The following is a 19,896-nucleotide window of genomic DNA, read 5'->3' as shown; positions in this document are numbered from 1 at the left end:
CTTGCCTTTCAAAGGGACAAGAGGGAAGAGAAGTCTCTCAGGACATTTGGCCACATTTCACCTGATTCCCCTATGTTTCCTATTGCATTCTTTTCTTTTTAGAACTAAAAAAGTAGGAAAAAAAAAACAAACCCTTCTGGCTTACTGAACTCATTCCCTTGTTTTAGCAAAGTCACATCCTGTGACACTGTAATTAGTCACAGTGTATTTGAGATGGTCTGACTTACCTTGGTTAATTCTGCTGGACACTCAAAGCTAAATTTCTTTTTCCTGCCCCTCCTCATTAGTTTTCCAGCCTAATCACAATCACTTTACCCCAGATTTTTTTTCCCCTTAAACAGCTATTGTGCCATGAGCACATGCCCTTTGTCCAGCAGTCACACTTTTGTGGTCCAGTCCCTGAGAAGGGATGTAATTCTCATCTACAGGAATATCCAGGGCAGAGAGAACATGAAACATTGAGGCAAAGAAGGGAGTCTGAGTGCAACGAGGCTTGAGCACCTCCATCTCAGAAAGAAACTGGGATCTTACCTGTCATGAAGAGCTGGCACTAGACTAAATTCCAAAATTAAAAAATGAGAGAGAGACATACAGTGACAATCTGTTCCTTGCAGCCTGATGTGAGCAAACAACTTAAGAGCCTTTCAGCCCAGGCAATGACAGCAGAAACCAAACCACGTATTCAGCTGAGCAAGGCCCTCAAGCTGAGATAGGCAGTGAGACACCAAGCCTTCATTTCTTTTCTTCCTGGAGTACAGGGAGACATTATACATCTACTGTTCTGCAGCTTTCCACTTAAGTAGCTGTCCTTGTGCCCAAGCACAAAACATGTGCTAAAAAAAAAATTGCATCTCAAGATTATAGCTGAAGATGATGTCTAGATACAGATATATATTTGTGTGTATATAAATATATATATATGGGTGTTAGATGTGGATGCTTAAACAATCCTTGACGAGTCTTCTCTTGTGAGTCTAGCAAGAAGTATGGAAAGGTATTTCATGTAGATAGAGAAGTCCATGTGTAGACACCCTTTCAATATAACCACCTATGTAAAAAAACAAATCCCATTCATATACACCTCATTAGACTGTAAAGATGACATGACAATGAAACACAGGTTTTCAGATTTATTTTTCAAGCAATCTTGCGTGTAAGATACAATTATCTTTCCAATAATATGCAAAGAGAACTGAGAAGTCTATAATCTTCATACAAAAGCTGAGCAATTAATTCATTTAAGTCTAAACTTACAAAACAAAAAGCAGCATTGCACTGGGAAACAGAAATATATTCCGATACAAAATGTTTAAAAATAGTAGCAGTGTTTCTTGAAGAAAACACTCTGTAGTGCTCATTCTTTTTGTGCTCCAAAGAGATTACACGCTTTTTAAAAGTTCCAATTTTCTTTGCATACTGCATTTCCTAGTCAGAAAAGCAAGCAAGGTGCATGCATATATACAGAATCACAACTCCCTGGTTGTGTATTTGTGGGGCAAAGGAGGGAACAGAGGATTCTCAAGTGAAATCCTGGTCTCACCAAGCACTGGACTGGAAGGGACCAGCAGATACAAGTCTAATTTTAACCCTTAGTTGTAGGCCTTTAATCTGCCTGGGGGAAGGAGGAGGCAGCAGAGAACAGAACATTCACTGCAGGCTCCATCCTTACCCCAGCTGCACATACCTGCCATACAATAGTCCAAGAGCCTGTAAGGTCAGCAGGAAGCAAAGCAACCTAGTGGAGCCAGGATTTCATCCAATACTCAGAACATGCATGGCACTGTAACAGAATCCAAATTTGAGAGTACAAAAGCATTCAGTGGTTCAGTATAAAAAGCCCTCCTCTTTGACAATAATACTCTGCCCTTCATTCTTCCTTCTCCCTTTGGCTCCTTTAACCCTCCTCTTTGTGACAGTTGCTACTTCATTACATATGCACAAAGAAAATCCAAATCCTGAGTAGCAAGACTTGGGAGATCAAAACTTCAGCTATTGTTATGGCTGCTTGTCCTGCTGGGCAGAGCAGCACCTGGAATTCCAGCCCCTCGGGACCGCGATAATAGCACTACGCTTCTCAGGAGGTAAAAGGCTGTGCGTTTATCAGCAAAGTGCGCTTGTGAGCAAAGTTGAAAGCAGACGGCTTCCAGCATCCATATTCAGCTTTAGAAAAGGGGAGCTCCAGGCAGTTGCACAGGTACCAGTGCAAATGGTATCATCTGCCCACAGCATTGCATCTCACAGGCCTAACTGGTGAAGTCTAAGCCGTGCTTGCATTGATTGCAAGGTCACATAGAAATCCCTGAGCAAAAGCCACAGAAGCAGCCCTGAACTGGAAGGAGGCAACTGCTGTTTTGTCAGAGAGAAGCTGCACTCAGGCTACAGCTCAACTCTGGGCTGATGCGGCTAAACTGCCGCTAGCGCCGGGCTGGCACGTCTGTGCAGCACAGCACTTAGCATCAAATGAGCTGGTACGCTGGCTAACTCTCATCACTCTGAAGTGGCACTGTACTGAGTGATATGGATAGGCTCCCAAATGAACGCTTCAAAAGCATGATGGCAAAAGGACAGAAGCTAACTCAAAAAGTAGTGATTTAAACCTCTAAGCCTACTGCATTTCAAAGCTGCTTATACTACACAGTCTATTCCCTTTGTAACAGTACTTAACCTGGACGAGGCACACAGTGTAAGTGGAAAGAGTAAACATGTCATTTGGAGCAGCTTCTAAGCACATTAACTGTGTTGTATTTCAGAATGCCCTTCCTAGCTGCAGAGCTAAATGCTAATGTGCTGTCTTCACAGCACAAGGCAACACGTAACAGCAGGTATTTCAACATATTGCAACCAGCTTCCACTCTGTAATGGGAAAGGGTATGGGGGGAGGCTTGCTTTAAACTTCCTCCCTCCTCCAATTAATTTAAGTTTACATTCATAAGAAAGGGATTTAAAAAATATTAAGATCTAGGATTCAAATATTTAACAACTGAACATTTTCAAGATTTAACAGGATCTTATTTGCTAGTAGTGCAGAATTTCTAAACTATTTTTTGCCTTTTGTTATTGTGAAAACATTCACAAATGCTGTTAAAGGGAAAGGGACAACAAGACTTAAAATTTAAGTATCACTTTCATCCCTGTTATTCTGATAAATTATTTTTACCAAATGAACAATTAAACTTAATCAATGGAATTCATTAACCAGACTTTTCCACTACAAAAGAATCCACTAATAGATTTTTTTCTTTCAGCTTAAATTTGTCTCAATAATAACCTTATACACTTAGAAGACAAACTCTATTAATTAAAAAAAAAAAACCTCCCAAGATATTTTAGGAAAGATCTGATTGATGCTGAAACATGGACTTGAAAGCATAACAGTTTTAAGAGGAGAATACCACAATTCATGCATCTGTGTATCTACAGTTTCTACATCAGTCAGGCGACCGGTTTTATGCAAGGCACCATTCGTGTGTGAAACAGCAGGTGCTGCCTTTAGCTGGTCCAAACTGAGATTCTTAAAGGTGGCGGGGAGGGGTGGGGGAACCAAACAAAGCCAAAACCCAATTCAATCCACCGCTTCCAGTTACTGTTTGATAACACTGCGAGTACTGTACACGATGCCTTCGGCCCGAACACGTTCAAGTATTGGTCCATAAACATTCTTCATCAATGGTATAACCATGCCTTTGGCATCTATTTCACCTGAAGTAAAGGTAGGGAAAAAAAAAGCGTTAAGTGCTCTACTGGGTTTACTCGGCAAGGCTTTGGTAACAGGGGGGCTGCGGGGCGGGCGGCCTCTGTGAGGAGCGGCCGGGGCTGCCCTGTGCCGGACACAGCCGGTTCCAGCCGGATCCAACCCGCCCGCCCCGGGGCACCGCTCAGCCCCGCGGCCAAGATGGCTGCGCCTCTGGGGAAATTTAGTTAAGAAAGGGCAAAACGCCGCACAACAGCGAGGGAAAAAGCGTGAGGAACAGCCCTGCGACACCACGGTCGGAGAAGGAGGGGAGGAGGTGCTCCAGGCGCCGGAGCAGAGATTCCCCCGCAGCCCGTGGGGAAGCCCACCTGGAGCAGGGGAAAAGCACGACAAGGAATGAGCGGCAGAGAGGAGCCGTTATGGACTGACCACAGCCCCGTTCCCAATCCCGCTGCGCCGCTCAGGCCAGAGGGAAGAGGCTGAGGAGTCAGGAATGGAGAAGTGAATTTGAGCCTGGGAAAAAGGGAGGGGGGGAAGGTGTTGCAATTTGTCTTTTTTTTTTTTCCCCTATCCAAACCTATTTTAATTGGCAACAAATTAAATTAATTTTTCCCCGAGATGAGTCTGTTTTGCCCGTGATGGTAACTGGCAAGTGATCTCCCTGTCTTTATCGCAACTCATGAGCTTTTTCATCTTGTTTTCTCCCCCTGTCCTGTTGAGGAGGGGGAGTGGGAGAGCGGCTGGGAGGGTGCCTGGCAGCCAGCCAAGGTCAACCCACCGCAAATGCAAACATCAACTTGCAGTTATATAAATATTCATTTTTATACTTTTTACATCTATACACAGGCAGATTTATCAACACTGGCATTATGTTCTCACACAGCATCAGTACTGTATCGAATAAGGAAAAAAATAGTTTGAAACACACAGTAGCATACACAGCTTGAATTTAATTCATAGAGCTGTGCAACTGCAGTTAGGTGAAAAGCATCTAAACGTCCAAAGTTTGGGTGGTTGTTTTTTTTAAATAACAACAACAACAAAAAAAAAACCTACAGTTTTTGCTCATTTCAGTTAGCCAGAGAAGAATCAAGTTCTAGAGATTAAGAGCAAGCAAAGGGAAATCACACTATTTCCTTAAACACGGTGATGACTAGGCAGAGTCTGCCTGTTTAGAAATACACAACATGATCAGGTAATATGCCCCAAGCCTCAGATTTCATCAGTCCAGAAAGCAGGAAGTCACCAGTTTGTTCAGCACAGGTATATGTTAGCCTGCTTCACTGTGGCATAATCAGCTGTAATTTACCTTGCTAAAGGTCTCCTCTACACCAGTGAAACATTTAAGATTAAATGACTAAAAATATCTATAGATTAAGTATTAAATTGAGAGTTGTCACTGAAACTTCCAAACATGCAGATTAAAAATTCCTGTAAAGACAGGAAAAGTTTGATAAATTTTAAAAAATATACATATATACACTTCAGAAACACTATACATCTGCTTTCTACAGGCAGGAAGATACAGAGGGTTGAAATACTGTTACTGAAGTCCGAACAGTCACTTACCATCTAGAACCATCTTAGCAGCAATAGCCGTTGGGTATCCTACTGTTTTAGCCATGGCAGAATATCCTTTGTTATCACCATAGACAACCAGATCGACAAATTTGTCTTCCAAATGACCAGAAGGATGCCTGAGACCTATTTCATTTCTCATAACGATCATATCTCTCTCTCCAGCGCCTAAGAGAAGAGCATGCAAACTATTCATTGCTTGTATTTCAGTCATATCAAGATGAGGTTCCTGATGAGCAAGGCACTATGCATACACAGCATGTGTATCAGGGAAGTGACTTAATATAGGGACTATTAAGGAATACAGAATATTAAGATGAAACTAAAAATGTAACAGGGAAAGCAAAGGATAAACTAGGGGAGTAGAGAACATCACAAGACATTAAAAAACCTAACGTGAAGGTTTATTAATGAAGGTGAACAAACTAATCCAATTAAGGCTGATAAGAGATATTGACTTGTTCCACTCAAAGCCATGAAAAAGAAGAATTTCTCACATACCAAAGGGCAGCTTCCTCTCCATGTGCTTTGCAAGAGCCCCCACAATGGAATCTGCTGCTGGAACTGGTTCATCTCCCAATAAACCTAGCCTGGCAGAAGAAATGAGACAGACATTGATCACTGCCGATCAACAGCTTAGTCTCAGTTTTGTAATTTCCAGCTTTTTCAGCATACCAGTTTAACAGTCTCAACATGGACCAAAATGGGTAGAATTGCAAAACTTTCTTTTTTTTTTTAAACCTTTAAAAAATCACTGGGACATTTTACCATTCCACTGCCTCCAGCTGACTTTTGTCCTTTTCCAGTTTGCTAAATACAGCTTCTTTAAGAACGTGGTACTCAGCAGGTGGCTTAATTCCAACCAGTTTGCACATGAGCTCTTTCTGTATTAAAAGAAAAGAAAAAAAGTTCCTGAAGGCCTGACATCTGTTCCCACTCCTTTTCAGTCAAGGTTTCAAGAACCCACTGCTCCACCAAGCTCAGTTAATATCCAGGACTTCTGAGAAGACAGGTTATGTGTACAGGGAAAGTGAGATAGTTTGAGATTTTTAATCACGACAAGTGATCTTTTCCTAAAATACTTTGTACCCCACCACTCAGCTGCTTCCCCCTACTTTTTAGTCTTATCCCTTCCTCTGGCAGTGAAGAAAGAACATAGAAATCTGCATAAACAAGGGTACACTGGGAAGATGATGTTAGGGTGAAAGAGAAGCCACCTGGAGACAGCCAGAAAGTCAGGAACTTAAGGGTATCTTTCAGCTGGTCTAGAAATGGAGAATGTCCCTTTGAAAAGGAAGGAAACAGACTGATGAGATGAACAAGGCTCTGGCAATCCTGGGAATATTACCAAAAAGCTTTCTGAAGATTTTTGCGCATATCTGAAGGTCATTTTGTGCTATCTAGATGCTACTTATTGCTTGCTTCATTCACAGCAAGACAGATAATAAACGGAGCTATGAACAAGATATAAAGCAAGCAAGAACTGCAGAGTCTGTTTAGAAGCTCAGGTTAGCCTATTTACAAGAAAACTAAAAACACAAGGCAGAGGAGATAAAAGGAAAGTACCAAGATGTAACAACATCGCTGACATACGGTTTGCACTGAGACTAATAAGTTTATAGTTCTTTTCACAGATGACACTGTATCCTTATTCACTGAGACCAGAAAGACTGGAAATTCTAGCCATCTTTGTAAAGAAAAGTGGAAGATATCAATCCTAGAATTGAAAGTGGACAAAAATCATCTCAAAAAAAGTAAAAGTAACTCCTAGCCCATTTTATGATGCTGGTGGACCATTTTACAGTCACTGGAATGGACACACTGCTGAAAGGGCAGCCCATACGGCAGCCCAAAAATGCCTGAGTTTGGGAAGATGGGAAGTGTTGTGTATGTGTATGCTGGTCAGAGACAAGCAAGACTGGGCCTCTTCACCATGTGCTTTTTTGATTTTGAGAACACTCAACACATTCTTAACTTGAAATAAGGGCATCATCAGAAAAATACTGTGCTCTCCTCAGATCATCACACAGCATAAACCTGGTGGTTAAGGAAGGAAACAGGAGACAGATCGGAATTTTGTTCATCTGAGTAATAAACAAAGTTACTCTTTCAGGTGTTTGCAAAATGGAAGAAAAATTTCTCACAAGACAGACAAACAGACCTGACAAGTAGTAAGCTGTTTGTAAATTCAGCTCTCTTTACACCATACTGAAATATGAAATTCCCTGTTTTGCCCACAGGGACAACCAAAACATTGATTGTCAAATGTAACAGCAGCACATCATAGGAGTCATACCTTAACTGAGATTAAGATGAAGCGAGGCATCAGCAAGCAACACAGAAAAGCAGGATAACAGAAGACAAAAAAGAACGCTTGTACGGAGTTTTAACAAAAAAAATATTTTAATATACTCATTTAGGCATGATCTCTTACTTCTTGATGCCATAAAAAATACTTTTACACTGAAGATGATGGGCCAGTACCAATATGGACACTGCAAACTCACAGCACTGAGGGCTGGATTCTGACTAACAGAAAATTCAAGACAATGCATAAAAATATTGTATGGGACCTCTGAGGGTCATCTAGCCCAACACCCTACTTGAAGCAGAAGTACCACCAGCACTCAAGTCAGCCATGGCTTTGTCTAGCTGAGTCCTGAAAGCCTCCAGCAAGAGAGACTCCAGAGTCTCTGGGGAGTCTGTTCCAGCACTGTATTACATTCCTGCTGAAGAAAATCTTCCTAATTTCCAGGAACAAAAAGCAGAGAAGACCAGGATGCAATACAAGATTCCCATTGCTAAGCTCACCCAAGCCTAGCAATAAGAAGAACATTAATAAAACAGGGGAAAGAATGTAGAGTAAGCACAGTAACTCACCCAGGTTAGAGGTGGTGTGGTTGAGCTTAGCAAAGGATAAGGATCTGGGTTAATTAATCCTAGTTTTACAAAGCCTCCCATAGTTTTAGAGTATCCCTGAAATAAAAGAATAACATGGTTAAAAAAAATAATCACTTGAAACTGAGGTGAATATTTCTCCTTGGTTTGAATGTAGTGGTGGACACAACCATGGTAGTGTTAAGCATTATTCCCATGGGAAGACAGCCACAATAACACGATGCCAGTGGGGTTACTGCTACAGAGTGGTACCTTCCTCAGCCCCTCTCCACCCCTCCCCCTACTTTTTCAATACCCTCTTTAATGACTTATTGTTATTCTGCCATCAATACTTCCATGGCAAGTAGCACTGGTTCATGAGATCAGAGGGCTAAGCTGGCCAGCACTAGTTCAAACTCCAGCACATCATTACAGACAGGGTTATATCAGCCAGCTGGCCCATAAACAAACTACTGAACACAGAGAGCCCAACTCTGAACTCGGCTCACCCCAGTTTTACAGCAGTGTGATTGTATGGACATCAGATAAACTGACTTTAGAGACAAGAATCCTGTGTGTTTGTATCTTTCCTTCTGGAATATCAGAGACAAAACCAGGACAGCAGTGGAATGGTATTTAAAAGGAATGGCAAAGGCTGCAATAGGCTGCACAATAAAAGAAGTCTCAACTGGTTTCTGCTCATTTCGTTTGTATCCTGTAAACACTCCCACACGGCTGCTGGATACCTGAAAACAGTTACATGCAAGTGACCAGAAACACTGTAAGCAAGCAGAATGGTGGAAATAAGCACCCTGAAAGAGGGCTAATTATATTTAGGAGCCACCTCCACCAGCACTAGGTTATCAGCTCAGATGGCCTTGCAGTGAGATCCTTCTGTGACACCTCATTTTAATCTGACTCCATTAGCTAAAATAAAATAAAATAAAAGGCACTCTCAGGAGATGTTAGCCTCCACACTGAATGGATTGCTTTCTGCTCTGCAACACAGCAGCATGTGCAAAGGGCCAACATTAACTTCTGCCCTGCTCAGCACTATGCTCTGGCATGTAGGTACCATGCAGGCAGAGGTATGGCAAGCTCTTCCACACAACCCTACCAGCATCACCCCAACCCAAAGTGATGGACTTGCTTTGGGGGTTAAGAAAACAGCACTAACCACAGAAACATCACTCTTGCAGCACATTGATAACAACTCTCCATTGTCACCCTGACATTTTTGCTTTTCCTTGTGCTAACACTTAGACAAAAGAAAATTTTACCAGGCACCAAATGGAAGAGTAGATACTGTCCTATTAAGACTTCATGACGAGATAGATGCCTTCCACATATTTTTAGCTTCTGAACAAGAGATTGTATCTAGACTGACAAAGAGAGAGCTATTGCAATTTGTAACCCTTATTTCCCCACATCAGCCTTCCATCTTCTGTTGCTAAAGCAAGCCTCCCACCCAGAAATAAAGAAAAAAATCCTGTTGTATTGCAACAGAGGAATTAAGAGGGAAAGGACATACGCATCATTCCTCGAGCCATGCACAAAACAACAATAACTTAAACCTTGATGTAAACCTTAATTCAATAGATACATCATGACATCCATAAAAGCTTTTTCAAGCCTTCAATATGGTTTTAGATTTATTCCTTCTTAACGTATATTAACCAACAAAATAATAAAAAAAGAAATCTGAAAGAAAAAATATTATGTTTTGATTCTGCTTCATGCACCTAACAAATGAAAGGAAAATAGTCTATCATTTAGAAGGGAAACACATTTATCTCCTTAACATTTTACTTCACTGACCAAAATGTTAAAGCTGCTCAAATTCAAGATTTCCAGTTACTTAATGGAAGACTTTCTCAGTTTGATGGAAAACCGTAATTTTCATTGAGATTTTTACATTATGTTTTTCATAGGAATGTAAGCGACCAACTGTTAACTTCAAATTTTCATCAACTTTAAGAGAATAGATCAAGTCTTAAAAATACATAACAGCAACACACATCACACAAACCTGTCAGATTTATTTAAGTTTTTTTTTAAATCTTCTATTGATCTGACACCAAATACAGATCCAGAGAGAAAAAAGAAACACAGATACAGGACTATGCAAGCTAACTGACCAGCTGCCTAAAACAAGTAAAACTATTATTCCGGTTTGCAACAAACACTTGTTAAATAAACCAAGTAAAGCTACATTAAAAAAATGAGAAAAGTGCTTTCAATTATCTCTCAATCAGGACAGTGGAGAGCTCATAAATAGCAAGTACAGAGCTACAAAAGACTGACTTTTAAATACATAGTTCTCTTGAAATGACAACATTCACCTCTTGAGTAAAACAATAATTAATAATAATAACAACAACAACTTACTTTGTATCTTAAGGTGCCTCTCAACAAAGTGTGAGCTGTCTGAATACCATACGGCTCAGCATATTTTGTACTGTCTCTGTTAGGAAAACCTTCAAGATTTAATCCTGGGAAAAAATCCATCGGAGTAACAGAATCAAGTAATGCTCCTCCAGCTGGAATATTGATAATCTAAATTTTGTGAAAGAACAGCAATATTATTTCAGTGCAATGTTATTTAATTTATTTTACAACAGAAAAGATGAAGTGTGCTCAAAATAGGAACAATATGCACAGTGTTTCTGGTGCAAACAAAGGCCCAATCTAAATAAAGCAGTTGCACAAGCCATTTAAGCATATCCTGTGATGGAGGAGCATGCACTATGTCAGTCATTACTAATCAAAGGGCTAAAACAAGCCACATCCTTCTCACACACATTGTTAATTCCTGCTGCATTTATATTAAGGTGACAGGTTCCCATTTCACTTACACTAGTGTAATTTTGGAGCACCTCCCCACACTACACCAGTGTGAAGGGAGCTTCTGCCCATAGGCTCCCTGCTTTTTGGTCTATTTTTTTATTCTCTTTTTTTACTGGGGAGGAAAAGGCAAATGTAAACAGAAGGATGGGATTTTGTTTCTTTTTTTTTAAAGATTAAAATAAATCAGGGGATATCACACTGATATAAAATTGCTGCCCGTGTGTATCTTTACTTGCAGCTACAAAGCACAGAGTGAACGCACTGTTGGAAGGAAAACATTTAAAATAAAATTGACTAATTCTATTATTACTCCCACCCAAAGCCTTGAACCCCACTTCCTTCAAGCAGGCAATACACAGATCTGCTACACAGCATCAATACAAACTCCATTTTGTTACTTCTGAGCAAAGCGGCAAGGTTTCCTTCTAGAAGAAAGACTAAAGCAATGAAGTCAATGAAGTCTGCAGCAATGCCGAAAGATCTTATTGTGTTTGTCAGGCAAGACACTAGTGTGGAAGAATCCTGTACAACAGTCAAAGACAGCTAAGGATTTAGTGGCAAGGAGGAAAAATTGTACAATTTACTGACAAGTTTGCATAGTGCTCTCATAATGAATCATTCATATACTTGATCTAATTTTTCCTAGCAATGGGTGAACCAGGTCAGAATTAAGTAAGAAACATTTTCATATTCTCCAAGAGACCCTTTCATGTGAAACTTGTAACTATGTGTTGTTGCTTTTTAAATAATGATCCAATGTGCAATCCCCGAGTTTCTCCTTTCTTACTGCAGTAAGAACACTAGAGCACCAAAATGTCATGATAAAACATCTCAAAAGATTTCTCAGTTCTACAGATCAAAAAGTTTAGATAATTAGCTAAACTTTACAGTGGTTATACAAGACAGTCTCCTTGACATTTGAAGAGCCTCTGCTCAGTAACTGTTCTGAGCAAGTGGGAATGATCAAACAGATAGGACTGGAAAGCAGAAATGTGATAATGGCTTGCAATAGCTTTGCACAAATCAGTTACAATCTTTCCATAAAACAGATGCAGTGACATTTGCTAGGTTAACTCTACTCTAATGACTCCTGCACAAAGAGCAAAACAGAGCTTATATAAAACACATCAGAAAGCACTGTACACTTTCACAAAACCCACTCAGTGGGTTACTGGTATTACAGATTGCATCAAAAGAAAAAGAAATCAAAGAGTTCTGCTGTACACTGTGCAAGTACAGAATGAAGCTGTTTGGTTTACAAACATGACTAGACAGAAAAGCAAGTTGAAGGATGCACTCTCACCTTTTATTCACAGAGCCAAAGACAGGGCAATTAAGTGGCAAAAGCAACATACAAAAGGGATGGAAGCTGAACCCAGAACACCAACCTCAATCCAGTGCTTTATTCATTAGAGCATGCTCCTTCATTGCAATCAGATTCCATACAGCAAGTAAGAATTAAGCTGGCAGCAGCCAGGCACCACCACACTCCAAACATAGGATTAAGTGATGTATGCAACTTGCTTAGGCAACTGACTGTAACCAGCTTGAAAGTAAACACAGCAGCTTACAAATCCCAATTCCCTCCTTAGCCCAATTCCACCTTCTTTGTCTGGCTTTAAATGGAAATGTTAGGATTACTTCACCTCTCCATTTTTTAAATACGTAGCAGACTGAACTGTATTCAGCAACACTCCTTGTGGGCTCCAGCTGAACTTGTATCTCAGAGGATTGTCAGAGTGCTCTGGAGCTGGTAGGCCACCGCAGAAAGAAGTGTAGGATACAACCTGTCAGAGTTATCCACAGGAAAGAAACGATGAAGAGAAGACAGACCAGGATGCAAACAGAACAGAGGTACCCTGCAGAATCCCCATTAGTTCTTAAACTTTCTATTGATGTTATGCCCCAAATGGGCCAAATCAAATCTACAGTGGACAGGGGAAACCTAAAGAATTTCACTGAGCAACAGTGTCAAGATGTCACACTTAAGGCACCATCCGTAAAGGAGAGGAAACCAAAACATACACTGGGGCAAAGCCATCTTAGTTGATGGTCTCACTAATTGGGTTAGTTGACACCAAATTCCAAGCATCAGAAAAAGTAAGGTATGCAGAGTCCATTACACATCAGTGACATGCCCCAAAACTGGCTGGTGTTAAAGGAACAACTTTACTAATAAAATCTTGGCAGAACTATGCACTACCTGCCAACCTTACCGTAGCACCAACTTCTTTTGCCTTGTCAATACATTCCATCGCCAACATATGGTCAAGACCAGGATCCAAACCCATTTCACTGATAACTGTAATACCAGCAGCTTCTACGCTAAAAATTACAGAAATGCAGAGCTGTCAGAATATTCACTATTACTGGCCTTTTATTCAGGAAATCTGTCTAACAAAGGCCCAGCGAACTTTCCCCAACACAGTAAATTCTGGGCTCTGTCTGCAGCTTGTGGAAAAAAACAGAAGCAGTTGTTAAAACCTGAACGGTGACAATTGTCTAAGAGTCATTGTAGCCTTGGTTTCTCTTACTTTGCTGCAACATCTAGGGGCTGGTGGAAAAAGAAATTTCTACCAGCTACTCCATATCCCACATTCTCGTGGACAGTGCTATAATGTAGGAAGGTCGTAATGCAGAGGACAGCATGTCATGATTGCCTTAAACAGCTCCTGTGGGGGAGAAAGATTGAAAGGCCTACTTTCCCAAATTACAAGCAGTTGGGTTTTCTTTTTTTAACAGTTGCCTACACTCCCAGAGCAGCTCAGTTACCACCACAAACTGAGGTGACTTATTTTATTTTCAAAATCACTTTGCGTTTTGACAAATGAGAAGTGTCTTTTTCTTTTTTTTTTTTTTTTGAGAATGTGATATGACCTCTTGGCATTCACAGCAAGAAGGGGAGGAGAGAGAAGCCCCTAAACATCCCTAATTGTCTGGAACTCTAGTTCTCTACCTGTCCACCTTTCTCTGTTTTATGTTTTGTAGAGACACAGCACGTACAATTCTCATCTCACTCACTTGAATTCACTTCAGAGGTTCCAGTACCATGACTGAGAGGAGCACCTAGATGAAGCTCCATGCCCAAAACGACTTCCAATCACATAAGTAGGACAACAGAAACACTAGAATAGTTAGAACTGTCACCAATTTGAGACTAATATAGTGGGCCTGTCCAAAAGAAGGTGGCATGAAGGAGTATATGACTGTAGATACAATAAGCCAAGAAAGAGTTTTTATTAGGGGAATGTGAAGGATGACAAAGAAGCTTGCTGTCACTGGTAGGACAGGACAGCCCAGCTGCTCAGCTTGAATATCAGCCCAGCTCAAACACCCTAACAAGTCTGAGGAGAGAGGGTAAGGCACATTAACATGGAATAAGATGGGATATGCAGAAGAGTACGTTCCCGTGTTTAGAGCACTAGTCTGACCAGAATGGGGTATGCACTCATTTCTCCACTCTGCCACAGCCTCCACATGCAACTTTGGGGAAAGGTATTTAGTCCTCCATCATAGAAAGGGAGGGAGAAAGAATGCAGAAAACAGTAATTCACAATAAGTGCTGCAGGTGTAACAGACTGCAAAATATTCAGATAATGCACTAAAGAAGGAAGCAACACCAGGGAGATGCTAGTGTCATACTTACCTCTCCTGGAGTTCTTTCATAGCTGGTGTTAAGTAACTGGCTGTTACCAAGTTCACTTTGTTGTCAATACATTTCTTAGCAACCAAAGGATGTGCTGAATAAGGCAGCAAACTACAAATGAAGAATTAAGCAACATCAAAATCCGACCAGTTACTTATGCTGTCACTGGAAAGACACTCACAAATGGTTTTTGTATGCCTACAGAAGAGCTCAAGTAAATGCAACAGTCATACCTGCCTTGCCCTGAGCAGTTTCATACCTACATAAGTGAAATGCTACCCTCCGATGCTACTCAGAAGAGCATTATTGTATGCACTCAGAACAGGGCACAGGGCAATAGGGGAATCATTCTTTAGACAGCACCTTTTGTCACACTTCTCTTTATAAAAAACAAACCACTGAACTCTTTTCAAGGCCACCTTCTAAACAGGCATGCTGGAGGTTTAGAAGATGCAAAACTGTAAAACCATCCTTGAGAAAGCTTGCATTACAATGATCTTGCTGAAGTACTTTGTGAAAAGCATGCTCTACCTGGAAAGGAAACAACACTCATGACATCTGTGGCAAAAGGGACAAAATGGCAAGGACTATGAAGTCATTTCCTCCCGTTTCAATACCTGGAAAGAAATCTTTCTTAATGAGATATTTAAGAGAAATGACCAAGATGTCAGAATTTTGCCTCCTCTTGCAAATATGCAAATTTGATCCCAGGAACACATACGTTGGTGGACACAACTGGCCCCTCACACTAAGAAGGCTAGTGAATGCTTCTAAAAAGATGCTGCAGTCAAAGCCCCTTTGAAAGTCCTGATGCCTGGCTACCTGAGAAGGCAGTGGCCAGTTACAACTATTTACATACACAAATATGACCCTAGTTCTTGGGCATTAAAAAAAAAGTTACCATGTTGGACTAGGAGAAAGAAGCAGCATGACTTAGGGTTGAGCCTATCATGTTCTACACAGAATTCTGACCTGATCACAAGGTCATGTTTCTTCACCAAAGAGGACAGCTTTTCCTCGTGCTTAATGACATCCATATGAACTGAAGTAACGTTGCTGTATTTTTTCGTCAGTTGTTCAAGTTGTTCCTTCATGACAGATGCTGTTTTAAAAGTAAAACACATCAACTGTTACCTAAAGATGAAGGTAAGTCCAAAGCACTCCCACATAAAATTGTGCTTTACACACACCTCCTTCTTCCCAAAGAGAAACAGTTGCACTGACGTTTTCCTTCACTAACAACTGAAATCAGGCATAAAGCACCTTACTTCCCCTAAAGCAGTCAATTTTATTACCAATTGCCAGTGTCAAGCCATAGCAGCTATAACTCAAGAACAAAAATCTACAAAGAATACTTAATCTCAGAAGTAACAAAGCACTCACTGCTAAATTGTGTAACAAGAACGGACTTGTAACCAATCAGCAACTTTGTGGGTGGACCTTAGCAAAGTTTTAACTGCAGTTTTCCTATCAGCAGACTAGGTCAACACAAATTATTTATGCAAAACTAGAAGTCTCTTTTCCACTCTATGAAGAAGTGGGTCTAGAACATGAGATAAAGGACTGTTAAACCTATCTTTGTGCAGTAGGACACCCCAGAACCCACCAGCTCACTTGCATCATGCGCACGTGTCCTCCCGGCATGGTTTTCTACAGCAGCACTGTCTACATTTGCCAGGTAACTGAGCACCCACATGGTGGGAAAACAGATAAACTAAACAGAAAGAAGCACACATTCACACCTAAGTGTTTTTTAGAGAGAGGGAAAAAAAGTCTGCTGAATGAATGCATCTCTTATGCAGAAATGCATCACAAAAGTGTCATTAACTAGTTACAAAAACACAACACTTTTATTATAGGCTAGGCAGGGTTGTGATCTACCCCAAAAGCATACTCCCATGTCTTTAACTCTGACCCCTCATAAAAGCCTGTGGCAAGGTATATTCTAGGTTTTAAAAAACATACATACTAGAGGTTCAGTCTTTGATATCTCAGATGAACTCCTGCCACTCTTTGGTAAGTCTCAAAACATACCGAAAAAGACATTACAAAGTTTTCAAAGAACAAGTGACCAAACCACTGATGGAAGGATAAAAGCAGATTATTTTGGAATCCTTAGAAATACACTATTATCTTGGGTCTAGAAGCAGATCAATTAAAGAAAGTGTTTGAGGGTGAAGAATACAAATAACAGTCACACAAGAGGGGCGCTGGGATGTGTACACTCAGGCTAGAGAAAGTTTTAGAGAGAGATCACAAGAAAGTGGCAAGAGCTGTAGTAAACACTTCTATTGATATAGGAGAAGAACTAGAACAATAAACCTACCACACGAGGTCTGGGAAAAAGAAAATAAAGACGACCAGCAGAAAAATGTAACAACAGCTCTGCTATGCCCGGTGAAAAATACGACTAGCCCATTCAGGCAGACCAGTATTTTTTCTGGAGGCAGAGTATTAGTGGAAAAGCTGTTAGGGATAGGGAGTCAAAAGGATCAGACAAAAGAAAAACTTTAAAAAGGAGAGAAAGAGAACTGAAGTCAGAGTAACGAGTAGGAACTCAGTGACATCCCACATACAGTACTATGAAACCAAGCAGCAGTTTTTCTTTTCCTTATTTATTTGGTGGACAATCACACAATAGACTTGATCTTCATGCTTTGATTTGGGGGGAACATCACCCCTTGGGTCTAGCTTAAGTCTTACTTAAATGAGTCATGCAGTGGTCTGCTTGGCAGAACAAGGTATAGGAGAAAACTAGAATGCCAGAAACTCACATCATGGTCCTAGATATATTAAATACTATTGGGATTCATGAGCTCATCAATTTGCTGGAGAAGCACTGCACAACTAGAAAGGTAGGGGAAAAAATAAAAAATAATTGCCTACCCCAAAAAGTGCCTTTCCTTGCAGGTTTACAACCCCATGTGAAACAGAATAATTAAATAGCATTGAAGCAGGCAGAGGTTTTATTCTTGCTTTGACTTTCACATGGACATACAGAAAAGGCATGTCCAGTGCTTCCCAATTTAATGAAATACTGTGTTGCACTGACTCTTAAGAGAAGATTGCAATGGAAAAAATTGTATGCCCAATATCTTTTAAAAGTAAACTGGTTTGGGATTAGCATCATTCTGCTGAAAAACAACCATTTTCAATCAGTGCGACAATTTATCTTGAGGCCTGAAGTATTTTAGGTCACTATGCAGTATATATTTTCTCCTGGTTTTAAAAATGTTCACTTCTCTAACCTGGCCAAATAAATGCAGAGGTGAAGTATTCAATCAGTTTTTGATGGTAGTAGCTAGTTCCGCAAAAGCACAGACTACTTCACTGAAAAGCAAGAAGCTGATTAGAAGTCCAGGAGGGGAAAAAGTCCAAAAAGGAAAATTTGTTTTTCTTTTTCAGGCTGTGCTTGGTTCAAGTGAGACAGGAAAACCTTAACTAGTTTTAAGGTCTTGATGAACACGCAGGTTCAACACAGCTAACTAACAGATTTAGTAAACAAACATGTGCCCAGAAAAGCTTACCCCATCCCTCATTCCACATAGCCATACATTTATAGATAAATCTGGTTAAAAAACTCTGTTTCAGTACATTTTAACAGAATTCCTATTTAGAGCCAAGAATAGCTTAATAGCTTAAAACAAAAACATTTCACATCATTCACCATTTTTAACAGAACAAAGATACAAACATTAAGCTTTTGCTTAGGCCAAATATGACTAAAAGGCCCAGATTCAATCTGACTAGTTTCAATATTTACCTATGGCTTAGTCCTACCAATCCTGCATATGCTACTATTATCACTAAAAGGGAGAAATCCAGTCTTGGCCTGTCTCCACTTGTTCCTTCCTATTATCTTGCTCCTACTGCCACCAACACCTACCATTATAAGCAAAGCAGAACTGAAAAAGAGATCCAGGTTAAAGCAACCGGTATTTACCACATCTGACTAAAAGTGCATTGGTTTCCTGTCCCAGCTCACCATGCTGCCAGCACAAGGATGGCAATTGGAACACAGCCAGGAGAAAGGAGTGGGCAACGAAGGCAGCAGGTAGGGCACAGGCTTACAGAGATTTAAAAGCATCTGTGCCTCTAATGTAGCGCCTTATTTCCTTATGGCCTTTGCAAAGTCAATGGGAAATTAACATTGCCAGAGAGTGATTTTACATACCCTAGTAATCAACTTGTGCTGAGAGAAAAGAGCTAGGCAAAATCATCTACAAATTCAAACCAAAAAAAGTTGATTACATGAAGGTTTCCCAATTAAGATCTTTGTCATCTGGATTTAAAGTGGTGTAGCCTAACAGTAGGGAACCAAATGTGGCACTGCGATGTGCATTTTATGCTTTCTTCATCTACCTGCCTGCTGTCAAATATTAGACAAGTAACATATTTGTGTGTCTTTCCTTCTCAGCTTTTTTTGTGTGTGCCATAGAAACTGCATGCTTTTAAGCTACCCAGATAAGAGGCACCTGCTATGTTTGCTCAGTGCTTGGCAAAACAGATCTTTCAGTTCACTGGTTTCCCTTACTGCTACTGTATTGCAGGTGCTAGATGCAGCCTCCAAACTGATGAGGGGATGGACACTGCTGTAATCCTTCCCCGTTCACTGCATCAGGCAGTGCTGATAACAGTAGAGTTCCCCTCTTCTTCCTTGTAAATCTTTTCCCAGGGCTTAAAAGTACTATGGTTAACACCGCAAAGGGTAGCAAAAGCATCCAAGAATGAAAGTAGCATGAAGGGAAAAAACAAACCAAAGCAACAACAATAACAACAACAAAAATAAACAGAAATACAACAGTAAGTTTTAAAGGAAACCACTTCCCAGTGAAGTATCTTTCAGGCGATACAGCCTGGGTTTTAAATCTGATATCACAGAATCAGGGTAAAGTCATCATCGAGGGTACAGAAAAGTGTTTCTGAGATGCTCAGCCTGAAATATGCTACAGATAAAACCAAAACAGAGGAACAAACAAGCAGGCATGTGGGGCTGATGGGAAGGTCAGGGTCTGAACGGTTTACCATCACAGTACTGGTTATAACAACAGCAGAGGCTTCACTCATACAGATGTCTATAAAAACAATTTCATCTTCTTCTTATGTGCGTCTGAAAACACAGCCAAACACCAACAAAAGTGACTGACTAGCTACAAAACCAATCCCAAGCCCAAAGCAGGTTAGAAGGACAAATATTTCTAACTTGCCTATAGGTTATACATGCAAACAGTAAACTTTTAATGTGGCTATGTCATTT

At 40.5% G+C, this 19,896-nt stretch overlaps 1 protein-coding gene across 4 annotated transcripts in view; it reads right to left on the bottom strand.

Moving 5' to 3' along the window:
- Window positions 1-1,117: 1,117 nt before the first annotated feature.
- The window catches only part of AASS (aminoadipate-semialdehyde synthase), a 32,896-nt gene continuing 14,117 nt past the window's right edge, over window positions 1,118-19,896 (bottom strand). For all 4 annotated transcript variants that reach the window (XM_041123986.1, XM_030015116.2, XM_030015115.2 and 1 more), the window contains 10 exons: window positions 15,612-15,741; window positions 14,640-14,750; window positions 13,210-13,318; window positions 12,640-12,780; window positions 10,535-10,702; window positions 8,150-8,245; window positions 6,038-6,153; window positions 5,771-5,859; window positions 5,261-5,437; window positions 1,118-3,699 (listed from right to left, as the gene is read on the bottom strand). In XM_041123986.1, coding sequence (XP_040979920.1) covers window positions 3,581-3,699; window positions 5,261-5,437; window positions 5,771-5,859; window positions 6,038-6,153; window positions 8,150-8,245; window positions 10,535-10,702; window positions 12,640-12,780; window positions 13,210-13,318; window positions 14,640-14,750; window positions 15,612-15,741 — 1,256 coding nt within the window. In that variant the 3' untranslated portion in view covers window positions 1,118-3,580. The remainder of the gene's footprint in view (window positions 3,700-5,260; window positions 5,438-5,770; window positions 5,860-6,037; window positions 6,154-8,149; window positions 8,246-10,534; window positions 10,703-12,639; window positions 12,781-13,209; window positions 13,319-14,639; window positions 14,751-15,611; window positions 15,742-19,896) is intronic.

Source organism: Aquila chrysaetos, chromosome 5, assembly GCF_900496995.4.
Source record: "Aquila chrysaetos chrysaetos chromosome 5, bAquChr1.4, whole genome shotgun sequence".
Taxonomy (NCBI): Eukaryota; Metazoa; Chordata; class Aves; order Accipitriformes; family Accipitridae; genus Aquila; species Aquila chrysaetos.
The sequence above is the reverse complement of the archived record's forward strand: the minus strand, read 5'-3'. Positions and strand labels throughout refer to the sequence as shown.